Genomic DNA, 18384 nt, shown 5'->3' on the forward strand with positions numbered 1-18384 from the left:
CAAATTAGTCATGAGGTCAGGGTCGCGTACCAGGGTCCCAGCCCAGTGCTGAGAGAGGTCCCTCACCCGTGCTCTGGTGTGTGTGTGTGTGTGGGGCGGGGGGACATCAAGTCATCATGTATAATCAGTTATGACTGTCCTCGTCCCAAATTGTCGTAATGTTAACATACAGTTTAACAAAAGTATACCGACGAACAGATCAACCCCGACCCCCACAACTTGGCGTGTGGACACGACAGTGTCTCGGCTCATCTTGTGGATGTATATTAATGAGCTGCTGGACCTGGAGGCAACCGGTGTGGATGCGTGTGGTTACGGGGCCCTCACTCAGGGTCGGTGACTGCACCACCCACAGGAGGAGTGAGTGCAGTGTGAGAGGGCGTGGGCGTGATGGCGCTGTGGGCTAGGTGTCTGAGCGGGTGTGGGCGTGACAATGGGCGGCTGCTAAACGTGAGCGTCGCCATATATCGAGAGTGGGCCGCCGGGGTGACGCTTTGATAATAGACGCGTGTGGCCCACTGGCCTCACACACACACACACAAACAAACGTACGCACTGCATGAATGGAGATATGTTACAAGACTACTCATGTAAAACCTAATTTCGAATAAGGTATATTTCTTTGGAACCCCTTGTTAGTAGAGGCATAGAGGAGCATTGGTTAGCACACAAAAAAAGAAATCCCTGGGGATAGGGGATTAAGAATACTTCCCACGTATTCCCTGCGTGTCGTAGAAGGCGACTAAAAGGGGAGGGAGCGGGGGGCTGGAAATCCTCCCCTCTCTTTTTTTTTTTTTTTTAATTTTCCAAAAGAAGGAACAGAGGGGGCCAGGTGAGGATATTCCAAAAAAGGCCCAATCCTCTGTTCTTAACGCTACCTCGCTATCGCGGGAAACGGCGAATAGTATGAAGAAGAATATATATATATATATATATATATATATATATATATATATATATATATATATATACATATATATATATATATATATATATATATATATATATATATATATATATATATATATATATATATATATAACGAGAACACTGCACGGATTGAGTGGCCTGGAATAAGTAGCGGGACTGCAAATACTGCAGTCACCTTCCTAATGATCTTGATAAGAGTCACTACTGGACTTGGAGACAGTGGGGCCACTAGGTGGTCACCAGTGGACCTAGAGACAGTGGGACTCCTAGACTGTCATCGGTGGAACTGGAGGTGAGGAGGAGGAGGAGGAGAAGGAGGAGGAGAGGCGTTAGGCAGCTACAGAAGGAGGTACAATGGGCTATGGAAGAGTAGGTGTGGTGGTCCAGTGTGGCTGTGCCTGTGTGTGCCGGGCTCCCTGGCCCAACCTCCCGCTACAACCCGTGTGTTATCATCACCACCTTGTACTGCACAGGGAGGGAGTCTTGCACACGTGGGCCACCAGCTCCTGAACATTCTCGACTGCCTTCACTTCTTATATTTCTCCTATGCTATCAAAGTACTTCCTCGTCTTCTTTAACGAACTCCATGCTTAATTTCGTATTAAGTCCTTTAATTTTTCTATCCCTACATCCTTCAAAGATCGGTTCAGTTTCTACGTCAATAATCTCCTTTGAAAACTAAAAAGGTTGTGATCAGATCACCCTTCACTCTTCTCTCCTCCACTGTGGTCAAATTTAAGGCCTCTAACCTTTCCGTGCGACTAAGCTCTCTTAATTCTAGCCCCATCACTGCTGCTCTCCTATAGACCTTCTTTATTACCTCCGTGTGACCTTTAGAAGAAAAAAGTCAGTGAATAAATATAATCTATTGAATTTAGACAACCATTCGGCTGAAAATACGGAGTTCAGAAATTGCAGATATCAAAGGTGTGTGTGTGTGTGTGTGTGTGTGTGTGTGTGTGTGTGTGTGTGTGTGTGTGTGTGTGTGTGTGTGTACGAACCAATAACGAGCCATTAGTTATCAGAAATCAGACAACCTCAAAGCTTTGCCAGACACCAGGAGAATTACGAGACGGAAAGAACGACATATCCCACGATCAGAGTCTCCTGGAAACTTCATGGGCTATCTATCCAAGGGGGAGCAAACGAGACACAGAGCTGGTGTGTACATCATGAGCCGCAGGGGGCCGGGCGACAGGTCATGTGGCTAGATGTGCGTAGGCGGAGAGGCGAGGGAGGAACACCCGCAGAGCACAGTTAGGGGGAAGGTGAAGGGGAACACCTGCAGAACACAGTTAGGGGGAAGGTGAAGGGGAACACCTGCAGAATATGGTCCAGGGGGAAGGTGAAGGGGAACACCTGCAGAGCACAGTTAGGGGGAAGGTGAAGGGGAACACCTGCAGAATATGGTCCAGGGGGAAGGTGAAGGGGAACACCTGCAGAGCACAGTTAGGGGGAAGGTGAAGGGGAACACCTGCAGAACACAGTTAGGGGGAAGGTGAAGGGGAACACCCGCAGAGCACAGTTAGGAGGAAGGTGAAGGGGAACACCTGCAGAACATGGTCCAGGGGCGGGGAAGGTGAAGTAGGCCGTGGAAAGGAGTCTAGTCGGAGGAAGGTAGAGAGGTTACGACGCGGGCCAGGTGTGGCCAAACCTGAGGTCCACCTGACCACCAATGACTGCCCAGTGCCACACAGCCCGTCCCCCTCTCTCAACAACTGCTGTGCTCTACACCTCCCTTCCTCAACACTTGCTACACCCAGGACCTGCTGCACTCATAAACGATATACTCCACACCTGCTACATGAAGCACCTGATGAAACGGCAAATAATGATAATACCAAGAGAAGGTCACATCACCAGAATTGGATAGGTAGGTCGATAGCGCCTTCCCTCTCTCTCTCTCTCTCTCTCTCTCTCTCTCTCTCTCTCTCTCTCTCTCTCTCTCTCTCCATGGTACACCTCCATGTTCTCGAGTCGGAAAAAAACAGAGAAGTCAGCGATGAACCCTGAGGTCAGTGTGTACAAATCCTCTTTTTTTTTTTTATTTTGGGAGAGGGAGGGGGGGCCTTATTACCTGTTACTCTCCACACCAGATGTGTTCGCTCACACTGCTGGTGTCTGGGTGTGCTACACTCAGCGCCTACGCTACTTAGCGTCTGCTATATCCAGCGTGTACTCCAACTTACTGTACTATATTCCGTATGTGCCACACTGAAGACCTTATGGTCTCAGCAGACCTTACAGTCAGTTCATGTAACCCGTTGTTCTACGTATATCATATAGCTGCTGCACCAGTGATATATTCAACGCAAGTTACAGCAACCACCTGCTATACCTTACTCTTTCTATACTCTTACAGTTACGTTCAGCACCATCCATACTAGCCACCTGCTATACTCAACCTTGCTATATTCTTAACACCAGCCATACCAGCCGCATCCAGTCTTGCTATACTCCGATCACCAGCTATACCAGCCACCTGCTATACTCAACCTCGCTATACTCCAATCACCAGCTATACCAGCCACCTGCTATACTCAACCTTGCTACATTCTTAACACCAGCTATACCAGCCGTCTGCTATACTAAGCCTTGCTATGCTGTGGCCACACGTCTGGCCTCGTGTATTAGTTACTAAACCTCCCCAAGATTCTCCAGTCTGAAGCCTCGTCCATCACGATGATCCCAGGCGGGTCGGGAGGCTGGGTCTGTGTCTGGTAACACTGCGGCACCTCCACCTGACACAGAGGTTGGTACTCCCAGGATATGTGACAACTACCGTACCACACAGACGCTGGTCGTCCTAGGCTATACAAAATATGTACTACACACACACACACACACACACACACACACACACACACACCAATAACAACTGGCGTGGTTCGCGTGAATCACCAGCTTGTAATAACACAGTGTGGCTGGCGTAGGGCTTCCACCTCGTGCATCTGCTAATTTCTCCAGCCACACAAACGTTCAAGTGACCATCTGACGTCCGTAATCTCGGTAATAAAATCACAAACACTGTTTTCTCCCGCTTGTTTATACTGTTGCTGGAATTCTCTGTTGCTTATCCACGCGCATGCGATACACAGTTGTGTGTTGACTACGCCGATGGTTCGATACGCGGGCCAGTGGTTGGCGCTACGACCCCCTCCAAAAACACCCCTGCTACAGGACATAACACTGTGTACCTTGGATTTCTTGGTGAGCTTGAGGTAGCCCAGCTTCCAGAAGAAGGGCTTCTTGAGGTACTGGAGGGTACTGGAGGGGTTCATCCTGGTGGCAGCAAGAGCACCTTCACCGTCAGGCAGCCAAGGCCGCAGGTTCAGGTCACCGGCAGTAGCGAGACGGGCATGACACACGCCTCCGGTGTCGTCGCGTCCCGGTTGTTAGATCACTTTCTACCCGCGTTCAAGTCACCAGTCAACCACCAATACTCTCTACGGGCATGCCACTACCCTTCTTCCACTTGGGTTACACTCTCCACTGCTTTATTCCACTTGCTAATACGAGTAATCTTTCCAAATGGCACCTCCACCGCGAAAAATATCTTTCAAAAAAATTTTCTATAATATATTCACAAACTTCCAACATAAAAAAAAGTTTTGCAAAACGTGGAAAAAATTCGAGCGGTGGAGTGGCTGACGGGCGCCGGGTGTGCCGTGTCAAGTGGGATGAGAGCGGGAGTTGGCGGGTGTTGCTCCCTCGACCAGCACACACACACTGAGACGGGCTGCCTGAACGTTCCCCACCCAAGGAGGCCTCCAGACCCTCCGGCAGGCCAGCTACAGAAGTAGCCGCACCTCAAAGACTTTCTCCTGAGTTCGGGGCTTCCTTTCTATTTCTTGTGGCCCTTAGGTAACGCCGGACAAGTTCCCCAGCCCTTTTGGTCCTTGGGTAATGGCTGGCACGTCGTTCTTAAGCCCAAATGGACCTTTGGTAGTGACTGAAACGTTCCTCCGTCGTTGTAGCCCTTGGTTTGTGTCAGACACGTCCCTCAACCCTAGTGCACCTTTAGTAGTGGATGACACGTTCCTCAGCATTTGTGGACCTTAAGTAGTAGGTGACATGTTTACCAGCTCTTGTGGCCTTTGGGTAGCGGCTGAACAAGTTCCCCAGTTCGCAAGGCCTTTTGGGTAGTGGTTGACGCCTTCCTCAGTTCCAGGACTGAAACGATGATTGTAACAACTCTTCCCACAAATGCATTTACGCAAATGTATTTGAACTATGTACAGTTTTCAGACAATACCTCAGTCTCTGCTTGAGAGAACATACGCGATCTCAAACCGTTTCAAAAGTAAAACTGTCCCGTATCTGTATATTCCCTCCAGTCCATAACCAACTGTCACAACCAAGAAATTCTAAATCCTCGAAAGTCATTACATAATTCAGACATGTAAACATACGGACTCTTATACCATCATTAGAGCTGTAATGACATCAAGTAATTGTCGTGGGTCCGTTGCTACGGTAATCTCCCCAGTCACTTTTCTCCATGCTACCCACGTTTTCCTTAACGACCACTGACCCAGACATGTGACCACCAGACCTGTGAGGAACTTTCCTGACGGCTAACGTAGAGGAGATGAGGTCCTGCCTAACACCAGAAGAACTAAACCATCCTCCCTCCTGGCCTGGCAACATACTGTATGGATCCTCTACATATCATCTTCAACATCGTCATTAGTAGTAGTAGTAGTAGTAGTAGTAGTAGTAGTAGTAGTAGTAGTAGTAGTAGTAGTAGTAGTAGTAGTAGTAGTAGTAGTAGTAGTAGTAGTAGTAGTAGGTAGTGGTAGTAGTAGTAATTGCAGTAGTAGTAGTATTATCAATCATCGATATTGTTACTGCTGTTATAATTATCATTACGGCGATTATCATCACCAGCAAACTAATCATTAATATCAACACTAATTTCTACAACAACAAAATAATGATAATAATAGTAATGATAATAACAATGATAATAATAATAACAATAATAATAATAATAATAATAATAATAATAATAATAATAATAATAATAATAATAATACGATCGCTTTTAGCGGCAATGGCCAGCACAGACGAATTAATGGCATTATGTTCCTGGCAGCCCTGGCTACCTGGGCGGGGCGGTAGGGTAAGGGTGGTAGGCAGTAGCAGTAGAGTGGGGTGAGGTAGATGAGGTGGGGTAGGAGGTGGAGAGTGGTTCATGGAGAGAAGGGAAGTTAAACCACAAAATCTGTCTGGCAACATCTGGCAGACACACATTACCATAGCCAAGCCAGTCTCCCACACTCCACGCACGACCATCCTCCACACACACACACACACACACACACACACTCCTTACCATCGTCTGCACTCTACCGTAAGGCGAAAACTTCCACAGCTGCACATACTACCGTAGTCCACACACTACCATGATCCACACACTACCATACTCCACGGACTACCATCGTCCACACACTACCATCGTCCACACACTACCATAATCCACACACTACCAATGTCCACACACTACCATAGTCCACACACTACCATAATCCACACCCTACCATCGTCCACACACTACCATCGTCCACACACTACCATACTCCACGGACTACCATCGTCCACACCTTACCACAACTACCAAGGAATCACTTCGAATGTCAACATTGAACGAACTACAAGTTTCACCATTTCTCCGAAGACAAAATGAAAAGACAAAAGTTTAATCTCTTTAGAAATATCTCTGACGTTAATGATTTTATGATGTTCGTCTTTGGGTAAAAACTCCCGAGATCTCGTCTGGTGCTGGCTTGGGAATACCCACTGTGGAACACAGCGAAGGCCAAGGGCGCAGGCGACTGAGGACGTAGACTGGAAAAACGCCCTGAAATATACCGAAGTGCAGAAGGTAAGAAGAATGATATGTATAGAAGGCACACCTGGAGGAGAAATATCTGTAACAGCCAAATAACAGATGATGAATATATCAGAAACATCGAGAGGCATTGACGAAAGCGAGACTAACCCAGTTCGTGAATGCGAACGAGTCACACCCTAAACACAACACACACACACACACACACACACACACACACACACACACACAGAGCAAATCACGAAGGCGATTTCGCATTTTCTGTTGAATTATCCGTGAAGAAAATCTTCTTCCAGACTTGTGATCAAGAAAGACTCCAAAGCTTTAAGTCCAGCCACCTGGAGCTGGACTTATCGCCCCGACAAAGGAGGACAGACTGGTAGTTTACATACGTATAAGCTCCCGTTCAAGCATATCTCGAACGGTAAAACTACCGCAGATAAGATGCCTCAACCTGCCATTCACAAAGCGCCCCTCACGGTCTGATGTCTTCCTCTGCATTCCTTTAAATTCCAGGCTTCAGGTTTATGAATTCTATTACTTTGAGAGAGCGACGCATTCGAGAACATCCCACTCCTGTACCTTGGTCATCCCGCGACCCCACTGTGATGTAACCACACATCACGTACCCCTGTGTGCAAGTCCATAAAGTCGAGGCTGTCGAGTGCCAGTGTGTGTGTGTGTGTGTGTGTGTGTGTGTGTGTGTGTGTGTGTGTGTGTGTGTGTGTGTGTGTGTGTGTGTGTCGTGTGTCTGGCCTTGGTTAACAAATCCATGAATCTGAAACTTTCACGGTTGAGTAAGAAGTCGTGTCAATCACTATAATGGGAATCGCTGTTTCCTCTCGTTTCATCTGGATGATCTGATGCTAAGTGGTTAAAAAAGAAACACTCGTTATTATTTACTTTCTTTTTTTCTTTTCGTCCTGAGTTGGTTAAGTTTTCCTGCCACAGAAATAAGACGTGAACGACGAGTGTCCAGAACCGGTCTTACCAGACGCTTCCTTGGGGGTCACCCGTGGTCACGGCCAGCTGCTGCCTCACACGTGCACTCTACCTCCTCCTCTCAATTCATGAGTATCCTCTCTCTCTCTCTCTCTCTCTCTCTCTCTCTCTCTCTCTCTCTCTCTCTCTCTCTCTCTCTCTCTCTCTCCCCCCCCCTTCTATCGGCTACTACTACGCCACACAATTCTCTTACATCCTATTCAACAACCTCCCCCCCCCAACACACACACACACACACACACACACACCGGTGGCCCTCGAGGATCCATCCACTTCCCAAGGTCACTGGGGACCCCCCCACCCACAACCATCAATTCGTGATTATGCCTTTGAGAAAACCTGACAATTCGGGTAACTGAAGGAACTGTGTGGCTTCTGAATATAGCAGACAGAGCAAAACCACTCAAGGTTTACCATTCTCGATATATACTGGCTCTCTCTCTCTCTCTCTCTCTCTCTCTCTCTCTCTCTCTCTCTCTTGGGAGATCTGCAGACTCTGGCATAAGAAAGAGATACGTTTTTGACAGCCATGAAGAAATGTCATTGACTTCACACAACAGTCGCTACCTCAGGATAGACAATTCCAGCTCCGTAGCAACCATTTAGCAACTGAACCTCTACAACAACCAAATGGTAACAAAAACCTGAATTGCAAATGACGTCGAAGTAAGAGAGCCTGGAGGGAAGAGCAAGCAGGTCCTGTATATAATCTGTGGAGTTCTGACTCATTTGTGGTGAATCCTGGCGAGGACTGTGGGTGGCGGTAATGTTGACATGTGATCAGGTGAGCGACTGCTGGGTGATGCACCAAACGTGTCCGTCGGTCCGTTACGCCATGATGCCTTTCATGACCTAGGCACGCAGGCAGGCCCCGTGGAGTCAGGGCCGTGAATACATCAGACATGCACCGCACGTATGTTTACAGCCAAAGGTAGCAACACAAAATCAAACACAAGACGACAGACAAACAAGAAAAAGAAAATATGTAGACCGAGTCTTATATGATCAAATCACACACACACACACACACACACACACACACACACACACACACACACACACACACACACACGTCACAGCTACTGTATCATCAGGTATATTCAACCACATTGCCAGCATGAGAATATGGAACCTTGTTATAATCCTAAGAAACATTTCCCGCTCTTGCCACCAGCATCTCCCACCAGCCCAGACAGGTTGTCGCCCTAAACAAGTCAGGTATGTGTTCCCATGTGTGGTGGTAGGAAGAAACCGAACAGTACTAACCCGCCTCCCGCTACAGCATAACTGTTTCCCTTCTCTTATCCCACCCTCACGTACACCCGAGGCAGTGAATGTGTCTGGTAACAGATAATCGCTCAATTCTGGATGAACGACGGAGAATTGATCCTCGTGATTTATAGGATATTCACGTTACTCACGAGCCATGAGTTGCTTCTGAGCATTGGTCATCGACGCGACTCAAGTCCTCGCCACACACACACACACACACACACACTCGTGACTCGTTCTGTGTCATACCACTCACGAGGGAGGTGGTGAGGGCACGTATGACTCACGCCTACGGGACACACACACACACACACTGAGAAAGGCGTTGCTGGGCATACCTCCTTTTACGTACACTTTGGCTACATGTAAGTCATGAAGAGAGAGAGAGAGAGAGAGAGAGAGAGAGAGAGAGAGAGAGAGAGAGAGAGAGAGAGAGAGAGAGAGAGAGAGAGAGAGAGAGAGAGAGAGAGAGAGAGAGAGAGACTTGGTAAACAAGAATGAATGGTAATTACTCACAAAACGTTGAAAGTGAACACAACCAATTACCCTGCAGATGATGCCATGACTTGATTTCACCAGCAAAAGAGAATATCTTAAACCTTCGTCCCCTCAGGCTCCCCGGAGGAATTCCAGCGCCAGAGGCTGCTGTCTGCCTCCACACAGAGAAGCCGTCAGCAGCCGTCCACCAGATGCTCAGTGTCACGATCCTCCAACGCACTAACATCCTCGTCCATCCCACCTACAGATTCGTCGGTAATTCCACTACCCGTGCATGTCAGCAGAGCCACTCCCCGCCACACTGCACGTCAGCAATGCCACTACAAGCCATCGTGCACGTCAACAGTGCCACTACCCGTCACAGTGCACGTCAGGAGCTCGAACATGCACCACGGCACAGGAAACTCTATACACATAAGGCATTTGGGTTACGGCGTGGCACGGATGTGGCAGATCTCAGCTCCATGAGTTGTAATGGGCGAGCATGACGGCCTGACCTCTCACCTCACCTTTGAGGGTCTTGGGAAAGGTCAGGACATCAAACCCTAAGGTTGTACCGTCGTCGTGCTCACAGGTCGTCGTACCGTCGTCGTGTTCACGGGTCCTACCGTCGTTTTGAAGAGGTAGAGGACACACTTCTGCGTGCTGGAACGCATCTGTCAAGGGTGAAGACGCGTTTATGAGGACCACAACTACAAAAACGTCATCACATACAGAAGCAGCTGACCCACAGAGCAGTCTGTTTAGCAAAACCACCAGGTTACGACGACAGACGTCGAAATGGACGCGGAACAACTGAAGAAAAATAGAAACCTCTGCGCAAATTATCAAATAGGGGAGAGAAGCTGAGTTTACCAACACGTACAAGTCTGGCATGAGGAGAGAAACGAATATTATCATGATCTTGTAAGTATGTTACGGGTGCTAATCTAAAGTGACTTGTCGTTACGCAAGATGTAACATCTGTACTGACTGACTCCCTCTTGTATGCTAGTGTAACACCAACTGTTGCTCCCTGCAGTATTACTCTCCGTGGGAGGAGTTCTATAGCTCACACGGCCCGCGGCCCGCTCATCCCCAAGCACCTACTCGAATTCGGTACCACATGACTCACCCGCCGCAGCCAAGCCCTCGCCTCCCTGCCACGGGCGACGACGCTGCCCCCATCATGGCAGGGCAGACTCTGCCGGATCCTAGGAGGTCAACGTCGTCGTAATCACCCTCTTCGTCCTGAATTCTTTTTTCTCCTAGTGTTTATCACGGTGACTGGGGTGAATCAGCTCGAATTCGGAGATGAACGAAGGAATGACAACGAGTCTTCGTCATGGTTGTCATCCCTTCGTCGTCTCCGCCGGCATGATCTCCCCTCCTGCCCCCGGACAGCATTCCCCCGCCCCAACCCCCACCATCGGGAAGATCAAGAATGAGAAAGCTGGCGGGAGACGAGAGAGCCCCCCCAACCAGCTTCAGGTCATCTGCCTTCCTCCTGCCCTTCCTGAGAGCCTCCGGGTTAGACCCGTCTTCCTCGCTTCCTGCCGCGATCTCTCTTCCTGCATTCCATATGCATCTGCGGTAAGGAGGTAGAGGTCTCCTGGCTACCACCAGCGACAGCGTACACCTCTCCTCGTAAACACCCACCCACCTTGAAGAGCACCACGGCCTGCAGCCCCCCGCAACACTGCGAGCGCCAGACTTCACCACGCGCCAACTCGTTCTCGCCAGGGCACGCGGCAGTGGCTGCAGGAAACACAGGCGAGCACCTGACGTAATCTACATACAATGAACTCATTAAGAACGTTGCCGGCTCCAGGTGTTTAGCTATACCTGCTGCATCATGTAACGTATAACAGTTTTTCTTTTTTTTTTCATCTATTTTCATAATGTCAGGTCGCATTGTTTTAAGGAATTATTATATATTTCTTAGTATCTATCATCACATTATGGCGTCTTCAACAAAACCTTATATCACTAGGTGTATCATAAAGCAAATTTATCACTGACAATTTCAGTAGTGTGTATTAAACTTAATTAATATAATCAAACATGGGAATTAATAAAAGAATGATACACACACACACACACACACACACACACACACACACACACATATATATATATATATATATATATATATATATAGCGATGTAGCGCCAGAAACAGACAAAGAGAGGTCGTATTCGCTCATATCCACTCTCTAGCCGCCATGAATAATGCAGTGAATAACAGTACAACTATCAACCAGTTGAGTATGCCAGTCTGTCTCCCAACACAAGATGACGTACCAGAGAAAAACTGCCGGCAAGAACCTGTCTTCCACCTAGGCGGGAGGAGCACTCCCAGCTGGCCCCCAGCAGACGGTGGTGACCCAGCAGATGGTGCTGACCCAGCAGACGGTTATGACCCAGCTGCTGGCGGCGATGACAGTTACCACCTGCACCAGGAAGAGTAGGGGAGGTGGTGGTGGTGGCGGAGGTGGCGGCGGGAGTTTGCGTGGCAGGTGGATGGCATTAATGCTGGTGGGACGTACTGAGTGGGGGGGGGGGGGGGAGAGAGAGAGAGAGAGAGAGAGAGAGAGAGAGAGAGAGAGAGAGAGAGAGAGAGAGAGAGAGAGAGAGAGAGAGAGAGAGAGAGAGAGAGAGAGAGAGATGTACATACGTTGGGGGGCGTGTCATCCCCAGGTCCTGACCATTCTACAGCATCAGGTAACCTGTCCACCCTCGCATACACACGTACGGAACTTCCCGTTGTGTCGTCTCACCCAACCATCTAACCACCAGTACATCGAGGCAACACCCGCTTACATCCTCTCTCTGACCGGCTCCTTGTCATGGCCTCACATACCGCGCCTCGTACGGGCACTGTTCACTCTGAGCGTCGTCCACCTGATTAAAGAGACTTGAAGGAGGCTGTCCTCTCCCACAATGCCTCGCTGCCCCACTCTGCTCCCCTCGGGTGCTCTCCTCTGTACCCTCTCGTTGTGCCTCTTTAGCCCCGGTGGCCAGACGTGAGAGCCATGATCCACCTCTCGTCCAGCTCACTAAACCATCCCCAACCATAAACTTTAATGCGAGTCTCATATTTTCCAGAAGACAGAGGTTCCCGCTTTCGTAATTTCCCTCACGTGCAGTTCTGGCGACAGGTCAGGATCAGTGTCGACCGGCAGGTCTCTTCTGCACACCACGGAATCCTAAAGTTTATTTCCCGCTTCGTAATAACAGCGCCGAGGTCCGTCTTCCACTGCGTCCCACCATCTTTATCACCTTGGACAGACTCGCACCGAGTCTCATCATCCATTTATCAGACCATCTTTGGAGTTCATCCAGGTCCCCTTGTGTGTGTGTGTGTGTGTGTGTGTGTGTGTGTGTGTGTGTGTGTGTGTGTTTGCCGAGGTAACTAACCCACAGGTCGATAACTGACGTCCATAAGGACGGAACTCACGGCATAACATGTACTGGTTATCATCTTAACGCGGACTGTTAATGTCTCCACCACACATGCCTCTCTCATAACGTTAGTTAAGTGCAGATGCGGCTCGCTGCTTCTGGTAACCCGTTTCCACGAGTGACTCGCCACACTCGCTCATCTTCCACAATGATGCACGGTGGGACCTGCGTGTGTTGCTGACTCCGCTTTTAATGCATGCATGAAAATGAATTTCTGTCTCATGTTCCACCGTAAACTTCTGATAAGTAAAATCTAACATCAGTTTACGAAAGAGAGGATGGCGATTCAACGTGAAGAATGCCACACAAGTGATGATAATTCGTAACAGTGTCTTTCAAAGCTGGAGGGGGTTAACTCATATAAAAATCACTAAAATAAAACGCAAGCGAGTCTCACACGGCCAACTGCTCCAGATAACAGTAATACACTACGCGCTTACATACAGGCACAAAAACATACGTGGGAAACAAAAGCGCATCGCCCCGTTATGGTAGTGTGTGTGTGTGTGTGTGTGTGTGTGTTGTGTGTGTGGTGAATCTTCTTGCGTGTTGTAGTAGCTCCTGCTGTTGCTGCTGCCGGGTTTCATTAACACAGTGTGCTATTACATCCAGGTTATGCCGGAGCGCTGCACACTGGCTGTTCCCAGAAGTACACCTACACACCCGCACTCATACTGGCTCATGCTGTGTGTAGCCACGCATGCATACGCACCGTCGCACTTGATTCCCATGAGTCTCGACGCATGGTAGGGACTCTCTGGCTGTTATGACCTTAACCTGCTGACATTGTGCAAATCAACACATACATGTCCTCACACAGGCGATCAAAGAGGGTCTGGAGGGATTTCCACCACCTCCCACCACATCCCCAAGGAATATGGAATCACCTCTTTGTAGTGAGACTGTGCTTCTGGTGTGTGTGTGTGTGTGTGTGTGTGTACTTCCGCGCATTTCATCACCTTGTTTTGAGAAAGTCATCAACATGACAAAAATCACACCGCATTTATGTTGGAACGTTGTATATATATATATATATATATATATATATATATATATATATATATATATATATATATATATATATATATATACTGACGGATTGCACGTGCTTGAGTGTGCACCACAAGTGAAAATTCCCCTTCGGCGAAGCTGTACCACTCGGAGCACAGTCTCATCAAAGCAACTATCACTCCAAAGGAGGCTACATTTCCCTGCAACAGGAGGTAGCGCAGCTTTTGGCCGCAAAAGCCGCTGAAAAGAGATGTTGTATAACACCAGGACTCTCATAGAAACTGGTCCTGGGTAATTTTCCAAAAGAGGGAACAGAGAAGAGGGCCAGGTGAGGATATTCCCTCAAAGGCCCAGTCCTCTGTTCTTAACGCTACCTGGCTAACGCGGGAAATGGCGAATAGAATGAAAGAAATTAATATTATGATTAATAGTTTCATATATATATATATATATATATATATATATATATATATATATATATATATATATATATATATATATATATGAAACTATTAATCATAATATTAATTCAAATCCTTCATATACAGTTGCCACATATTCTTTCTACATTCTAAATCTTGAAGTGTGAGCAATTTACTTTTCCTGATCTTAAGATTAACAGTAATGATGGTCTTGCTTCTGCAGTCGAGCACAGGCGCTACTGAAAGTCAAATGCATAACGTTCCATACATATCGTCATACATTCACAATGTCGACGTCACTCAGTGTGATACAATTATTTGTATTCTCATTACATTATTTCTTGTTGCGTCTTTTCGTTTTTATATCACTGGTGTTGTTTCTTCTCCTCCTCCTTCTTCTTTTTCTTCCTCGTCTTGTTCTCTTCTTCTCATCCTTCTTCTTCCACCGTCGTATTAAGTGGCTCGTAACCTCACTTACAACTCATAAAAGTGTAGTACATAGCGACCTGTTAGCACCCACCTAACAGCCTCTTCACTGGCCAAAATTACTGATACCTGTATCTCACAGGTGGCGTGTGTGTGTGTGTGTGTGTGTGTGTGTGTGTGTGTGTGTGTCTAGCCCTGGCAGAGGCTCGGGGCACCGTCTTTCTTGGATGTGGCCAACACATCATTAAACAGGACAGTCCATAGCACTAGCGGCCCGCCTTGCGGCACATCCTCTGTACGTCTCAAACCAACGTGTGATTCCTGGAGCGACAGGGAATTATTTCCCCTGTTATCATCACCTCCGCCCGCAGCCCTCCGTCAGGTGGGTCCTCGCCGGGGAAAGTTATAGCAGGCCTCCAGATGAGCGGGAGAAAGTCCTGCTGGCTCTCCGCTGCCTACCTACACGTCCACACCGACCATCAACCAGACTACGTAAAAAGCTGTCCTCTGCCTTTTTTTTTTCACTATTATTCTACAATTATCTTCGCGAGTAGAAAAACCGGGTTTGTTTGTTTTTTTTTTTAGCCAAACTAGACGAAACTAGCTTACAAGCTGAGTATAGGCAAAGTAAATAGAATAAGGGGAAACGCACACCTAGCTGTAAGATACAAAACACTAAAGTGAGTTCGAATTCATTCATCAACTAATGAAAATGATATCATAATGCCTGGAGGTAACCAACACCACAGGTTTCGTACAAAAGAACGATTTAAAACAGTTAACCACCACCAAGTTTCGTTTTCTTTGTCATGTCTGTGCTCTGACCAATCACCTACTTTTCTTTAGTCACCCTTAACATCACACAAATTTATATATTCTTTGCAACAAAATCATCTAAATAGATAAAGAAAAAAAAAAAAAAGAATCGGATTCATAAAAAACACGCTCAAATTGATACTGACTAGCCCCCCTTTGTAAGAGTAACAGGAGAAATTTACCATCTTAAAACACTTCAGTTTTCGAGCCCAAAGGGACTCTCCTCCGTTAACAAGTCGTGCATTCAAATCCAAACCAGAAGGAGCCTGGTTCTCGAGGGGGCCGGCTGGAATAACAAGACCAACCCCCTAAGCCAAATGCTTATTAGGTCCCTCGCCAGCGGCGGGCCCGTCCGAGAGCACAGGGCCCGCACCTCCTGAGTTGCAGGAGAATCAAACCCTTAAAAATAAGGGCCAGTCTGAGAACCCCCGATCTGTTCATCAGACCAATCAGAGCAGTATCCTGTTCTCCCGACCAATCAGAGCCGTATCCTGTTCTCCCGACCAATCAGAGCCGTATCCTGTTCTCCCGACCAATCAGAGCCGTAGCCTGTTCTCCCGACCAGTCTATGGGCCATGGCTTTCTTCACTGGACCAATCAAAGAGACCTAGTCTGTTCTCCCATTCAGTGCGGTAGTCCAGTCAACCAACATGACACCCTCAGGTCTGTTACGACGAATCAGCCGTGACCAGTCGCAGAAGACCAGCCCAGGAGCCTCAACCTGCTACAGAGGGCCAGTTTTGGAACCGGACCTGATAATAACTAGACATAATGTGTACGCGAGGGAGCATTTCTTTAGCAACAGAATTCTAGACTCGTGGAGCAAGTTAAGCAATTGAGAGAGAGAGAGAGTGAAAGTGTATACCACCGGGAAACCTGATAATGTTTATAACAAGAATACAAAGGATAAGACGTGGGTCAACACGAGCGTAAAAGTCTACCCTCCCGTGCATATAAACAGGATATACAAACAGGTAAGAACACAGAGACCTAATGCCGGGCCGAGTGCCGCGCTCTACTACTAATACTGACCGGCATTCCCTTCGCTGAGGGAAACCTCACACATCAGCAACGTTTTGAATAGGATTTCCTGACGCTCCCTGGCTACATGCACACAGTGAGATACCATCTGGTCTATGGGCTCCGTATGTGTATACCCCTAGCATGAGCCTCGTTACTTCTAACTGTTTTGACTTAAAGTTGCTTTAAGGTGTGTGTGTGTATGTGTGTATGTGTGTGTGTGTGTGTGTGTGTGTGTGTGTGTGTGTGTGTGTGTGTGTGTGTGTGTGTGTGTGCGCGCGCGCGCGCGCCCGTTCTGACATGCGTACATCCACGTCGTCACTGGAGGCAAAGGCCAAGTGATCTTATTATTTTCTTCCCAAGGTCTGAGCCATTCCAGACCACTTGTCGTACAAGACGTGCACCAAGGACGTCCGTCTCTCTAACAAAAGCCTCAGATTTTGAAAGAAAAAAAATATACATCCATGACCTATACAACAGTGGCACAGTATTCATCACATCCTGAGCTCCTAGTGCACTCCGTGCGTCATGGCAACGGCAGTAAAGGGTAACTAACACTTCTATAATTAAAGTATGTCTGTTGAACGAAAATGGTTCAAGAACAAAAAGGTATCGTAAGAATTATGGCGATTCAGTTCACGTCTTTACAACCAGAAACTTATCACTGCAGGAAATGGCCAGGTAGTAAGTTATGAAAAATGTTTTACAGAGGATACGAGACAATGGAAGACCAGCTGCTGCTGGTGGAAATGTGACGACGGTAAGTGCAGCATGACGACCAGTGAGGGAGGCGGGCACCCAAGGCACTCAAGAGAGATTCCTGTGTGCCAGTCCCGTGGCACTCGACCAGCACTGGGGAGGCTGGTCCACCGTGGCACGTGGTAAGACATCACCTGTGTGAGTAAACTGGTCGGTGGCTGCAATACGCAGGCAGCAAGTCCAAGTTCTTCATGTGACACAGTACCTCATACCATACCCACTGTACGTAACTTACCCAGGAACATTGATCCCCTGTCCTTCCCTCCTCAGATAGCAGAGAGAATCGCTGTGATAATCTAAACCTGACCTTTACATTATGTCAAGAACCATCCAAGGAAATATCTCACGCGAACGACGTACTGGAGACACATTTCCAGCGCGGAGGTGGGCAGAGTCAACATCACGGCAACGGACCAATCTAAGATAATGCCTCTAGGTATGAGACCCAGACTGGGAGAGGCGCAGTCCGGCCAGACTAGGCCCGTGGACACACCCCTGACTCATCATCACTCACACTCTTCTTCCACCAACAGCTGGCAAAGCATCCCCCCAACCCCCTCCCCAGCCACCGCCGCCGCTAACCACTAACACAACCAACTCCATAACCAACACTGTGAAAGTTGCAGTTGAGGTTCCGAGGTCAAGTGTCGGAGTAGAGGGCCCCGCGCGTTCCCCAAGCCACGGGAGTCAAAGGGTCAGGTTTTTTGCTCTGTATTGTTGAGACCGGAAAGGCTCAGTTCTCGATGTCACATTCCTCTTTTATCATCTCCTTCCTGCCGTCATGTACACTTCAGCCACCTTCCGGATGGTTTCATCACGTTGAAAAAAAAAAAATGTTATTTAAGTGCATAAACATCAACAGTATATACACACATGAACAATTACATACTCACACATCATGTTTATCAACAGCTCCGCAGGTACCACTGAA

At 47.9% G+C, this 18384-nt stretch overlaps 1 protein-coding gene across 5 annotated transcripts in view; it reads right to left on the reverse strand.

Annotated features, from left to right (window-relative positions):
• The window catches only part of LOC139766552 (uncharacterized), a 157350-nt gene that overhangs the window by 15126 nt on the left and 123840 nt on the right, over positions 1-18384 (reverse strand). For 2 of the 5 annotated variants that reach the window (XM_071695357.1, XM_071695356.1), the window contains exon 1: positions 4128-4662. The exons of the other annotated variants lie outside the window; for them this stretch is intronic. In XM_071695357.1, coding sequence (XP_071551458.1) covers positions 4128-4211 — 84 coding nt within the window. In that variant the 5' untranslated portion in view covers positions 4212-4662. Of the gene's footprint in view, positions 1-4127; positions 4663-18384 lie in introns of those variants that run through there. 5 annotated transcript variants of the gene reach the window in all.

Source organism: Panulirus ornatus, chromosome 58 (genome assembly GCF_036320965.1).
Source record: "Panulirus ornatus isolate Po-2019 chromosome 58, ASM3632096v1, whole genome shotgun sequence".
Lineage (NCBI taxonomy): Eukaryota > Metazoa > Arthropoda > Malacostraca > Decapoda > Palinuridae > Panulirus > Panulirus ornatus.